Source organism: Neltuma alba, unplaced genomic scaffold (genome assembly GCF_004799145.2).
Source record: "Neltuma alba isolate B1F8T4 unplaced genomic scaffold, ASM479914v2 tig00012185_pilon, whole genome shotgun sequence".
NCBI lineage: Eukaryota > Viridiplantae > Streptophyta > Magnoliopsida > Fabales > Fabaceae > Neltuma > Neltuma alba.
This window is the reverse complement of record NW_021636727.1, coordinates 438657-442856: the sequence shown is the minus strand read 5'-3', so window position 1 is coordinate 442856 and position 4200 is coordinate 438657. Positions and strand designations below refer to the sequence as shown.

Below are 4200 nucleotides of genomic sequence, written 5' to 3'. Positions count from 1 at the left end.
TAAAGATAATTTAAAAAAATTAATAAATATGATAAATAAGTCTTATATTTAGAAACTCAACAATTAGATCTTATATATTAAGGAACAGAGGAGTATAAAATAAGCATCCTTCAATCATCATTGGAATATGAGTAGATGAAACTTATAAAAATATGCCAAATATGAGAGGTAAGCATGCTATAGAAGTATAGATGAAAACATCCATGAAAAGTATAAATTAACAAAATTACTTTTTCATTTTAATTCTACGTTGTTTGCCAACTACCCCATAAAAGTAATGCTTTAACACTCCATGCATTACAAATAAATTGGTTTGGATGCTCTACAATCAACGAGTAACTGCTAAAAATTTTATTGCTCATAAGTACTTGATACGTTTTTTTTTTAAAATAAAAAGTATCAGTACTCATAAAGATTTCATATACAGAAAATACTGGTATTCAAATTCAACTGCTTATGAGTAATAAAATTTTTAAACAGGTATCCATTTGTAATTTTTCTATCCATATAAAGTTGTGATGCTAATAAATCATATACAGTGCGACTCACCTCAAAGGCTCAAAGTCCATGCAACATATGAGCCTCACATCTATCGTCTCCATGAACAAAACAGAATGATCAAAGGTTCATTCCTCTGTATAAAATCATTGCCATAGGGCCAATCTCTACATGGATATATATAAACAAGTTAAGGAGCTAAAAGCAAGGAATATGGATTTTTCCTGCATGCCCAGCTCAAGCAGAGCAACATCCAGTTTTCTTCACAGCTGATACGTCATCGCGTGACCCGACATTAAGGGTCTGTCCTTTTGGTAAAGTTGTTGGATCATTCCCAACGTCGAGAGCTTTCTTGCTCACGATATGATAGATCTGCGTCAGCACTTCTGTGAAGGCATCTTCTACATTTGTGGATTCGAGAGCAGATGTTTCCATGAAGAATATGTTCTCTTGCTCAGCAAAAGCTTGAGAATCCTCAGTTGAAACCGCCTTTAAATGTTGAAGATCAGCTTTGTTCCCTATAAGCATTACAACAATATTGGCATCTGTGTGATCTCTCAGCTCCTTCAGCCATCTCTCCACATTTCCAAACGTAACATGACGGGTAACATCGTACACTAGTAAAGCGCCGACAGCCCCTCGATAATATGCACTTGTGATGGCTCGATACCTTTAATAAAAACGGAAAACAGCAAAATTAGATAGATATTTAAGATTAAAGTAAATGAAGATTTAGCTGATGCTACTTCTAGATGTTCTAGACAAAATTATGAATCAACAAGACATTTCGTTGCATGGGAACCACGTTACTTCACCATCTAATGATAGAGCTAATTTAATAATCTAATCATGTATTGAATGTTAATAAAGATTCATCATCGGAGACTAAATGCATTTTTACTTTTTCAAATGTTTCCATATCTACTCATGCATTTGCCCAGCACATATACTGAGCACCTGCTCATTATTCTCATATTTCTCTACGTTATGATCATAGAAGAGCAATATCATTCAAAAGCTGACAGTTAGCCGTGGGAAAAAGGCTAATAATGGAGCAAAGAAAGTCAATCATTTTCAGCTAAAAACATAATAAAGCCACAAAGCTCAGTTTACAAACTAAGAATGATTTTGAGCTAAAAACGGAATGGAACTACAAAGCTCAGTTTACAAACTAAGCAGCACTGCCAATGGCATCAGATCATAGGAAATTTAAACCGGCACAGAGAAAGCTAAGGGAAAACTTTTTATTTAGATCCCAAGATCCTCAAGTTGAGCTAAAGAGTTAACCATAGACAAGTTCTAATGGTACAGAATATCTAACCAAATAAGCAGATACAAGTTTTCCGGAGTTTTCTCGCAACATTTATTTCATTATTTTGGAAACGATTTGAGTTGGTTAAACATTCAAATATGATTAAAAAATACAAAATATGGCCTACTTAAATCACTGTTGATGTGGATCTTACATACAAGGTGATGTCACTTTCAAAAGTTCTGTAAAGATCATAAATTAACAATAATGTTAATCTGTCTATTTATATATTAAAAACAACAGCAAAATCGCATGATCAAAGGGATTCACCGAAGCATGAAGCTTTTCTTCATCATTTTCGAAGAGGTTTCATGCTTTCACAAGCATTCAACCAATAAATCAATCCTTTCATGAGTGCTCTGTTTATTCTCATCATAACATTTCTATTCCCCAAGATCAGCAAATTAGCATCAAACATGTGCTTGGAAAGGCACATTTTTAGCCAAGAACGAACACAAAAAGGGCTCAAACAAAGTCATGATTTTCAAGTCACATGCCTAAAAGCAAAAGGAAAACAGAACAGGTTTTAAAAGGTCATTCAAAAGGGAAACTTTAGCATGTGATGCTTTGGAAGGAAAAATATTTGGCCTCTACAATATGCCAATCCCCTGCCTAATTGGCAGCAATATCAATTGTCGATTGTCAAGATTCATCTAACATTTGATATGGATGCCATTTGGCAAGGTACTGATACATTTTTTTGTACCAAAACGTTTTGCTTTTAGAAATAAAAGAGCATGTCAAACGCATTATGTGGTTAACATGCATCAATAGGAAGTTAAAACAGGATCAAATTGACAGCTTGATAAAAATAGAAGGATAAGCAAACACAGCAGTTAAACTAAGTCAAGAAAATATGTTTCAGCGAACAAAGTATCTAATCAAAGGCATTAGGAGTTGTATATAACTACCTCTTATATTTAGAACCAGAGATAATATTTTAATATGAAATGCTGTTTTTTAAATTAATAGAAAACCAGTTGGATAGGAGCTCTCTATAACACTCTCAGATAGAACTAATTTGTTGGAAACTTTATCACACTGCCCCTCTTTTCGGCAAAGGTGATTTTTCATGTCCTTTGATTGATTGGTATATGTTCCTTACTTCTTTTTTCAATGATTTCTTTAGATGACACAACGATGATAACAATATCAACATTTTACACATCCCATTGTCAAATACATACTCCACATTGTATTATTGTCAAATTGATTTCAATAAAAACAAATCCATAAGAACTAGGTGTTTGTGTATAATCTTCAAATAACAAGTTCAACATGTACATAATTATCGGCAGAAAAAATGCATGAAAAGAGAATCATCTCCGTTCCTCATTCCGTTAAAGCAAAGAATCAGATGATTAACCGTCATTCTTATCAGAAACCAAAAAATTAAGTTTAAGCACTCAGTCCCAAAATATTCTTAACATGTTGAATCAAAGCTAGCCGCAAAAGCATGAACCTAACCCGAACGAAAATAAATATGCGAATTTGAACCTTTCTTGACCTGCCGTGTCCCAAATCTGAGCCTTGACAACCTTCTCATCGACCCGGATGCTTCTGGTAGCGAACTCAACCCCAATGGTGGACTTGGATTCGAGGCTGAATTCGTTCTTGGTGAATCTCGACAACAGATTCGATTTGCCAACACCCGAGTCGCCGATCAGAACCACTTTGAACAAATAATCGTAATCGTCGTCGGCTCTGTACGCCCCCATTGCCACACACACGCCCTCTCTCGAGTGTTAGGCTAAGAGGGAAAAAGGAGGGAAAGGAGAGAATAGACAAATATATTCTTTTGAATCAAATGAGGCTGTCTTGAATCCTTGTAAAGTAATAGACTTTGTTTGGAATCCAGATTTGGGACAATCACAAACCAGAAAATCTACGGAACAATAAAGAGCTGATTGAATTGAAAATGATGGTGCCAATAAACACAAATGCTGTTTATAAACCAGCGAGTTCAATTCAAATTTTACCATTTTAGAACAAACCAAAATCTATTTGAAATTAAGAATAAGACCTTGATTTTTTACCTTTTTTTTTTTTTTTGAAACATTTCATTCTGATTTATAATCTTTTTTACCAGAGTATCTGCGTGTAATTCACAAATTAAAATTAAATAAATTATATTAATTCAATTTATTTTTTATTTCTAGTCTCTTATTTCTTTTCACCAATATTTCAGTCAGTGGCTAGTTATTAAAATTCACCAATAATTTATCCTCATTTTGATTTTTATTTTATAGACTATTTTTCTTTTGCCAACGGCATCTCTATGCCATTTTTTCTTATACAAGATAAAATGATATTAACGATTATAGTTACAAATTACATAAAGTGAGAACACCAATATGACATCTAGAAACTTTAAAATATAGGAATTAAGG

General features: G+C 33.5%; 1 protein-coding gene across 1 annotated transcript; it reads right to left on the bottom strand.

Moving 5' to 3' along the window:
* Positions 1–615: 615 nt before the first annotated feature.
* LOC114724327 (ras-related protein RABA1f-like) lies at positions 616–3635 on the bottom strand. Its single transcript, XM_028910663.1, has 2 exons — positions 3308–3635; positions 616–1168 (listed from the first exon to the last, which is right to left on the bottom strand). Exons 1-2 carry the CDS (start codon positions 3526–3528, stop codon positions 736–738), a joined length of 654 nt encoding a protein of 217 aa, XP_028766496.1. The 5' UTR covers positions 3529–3635; the 3' UTR covers positions 616–735.
* Positions 3636–4200: the final 565 nt, after the last annotated feature.

What these genes read in the sequence shown, in the direction of transcription:
- LOC114724327 (XM_028910663.1), bottom strand. Translation starts at nt 3,528, where the DNA reads ATGGGGGCGTACAGAGCCGACGACGATTACGATTATTTGTTCAAAGTG. An exon ending in GACACGGCAGGTCAAGAAAG is followed by an intron (nt 1,169 to 3,307) that starts GTTCAAATTCGC and finishes TTTTTATTAAAG; the next exon opens with GTATCGAGCCATCACAAGTG.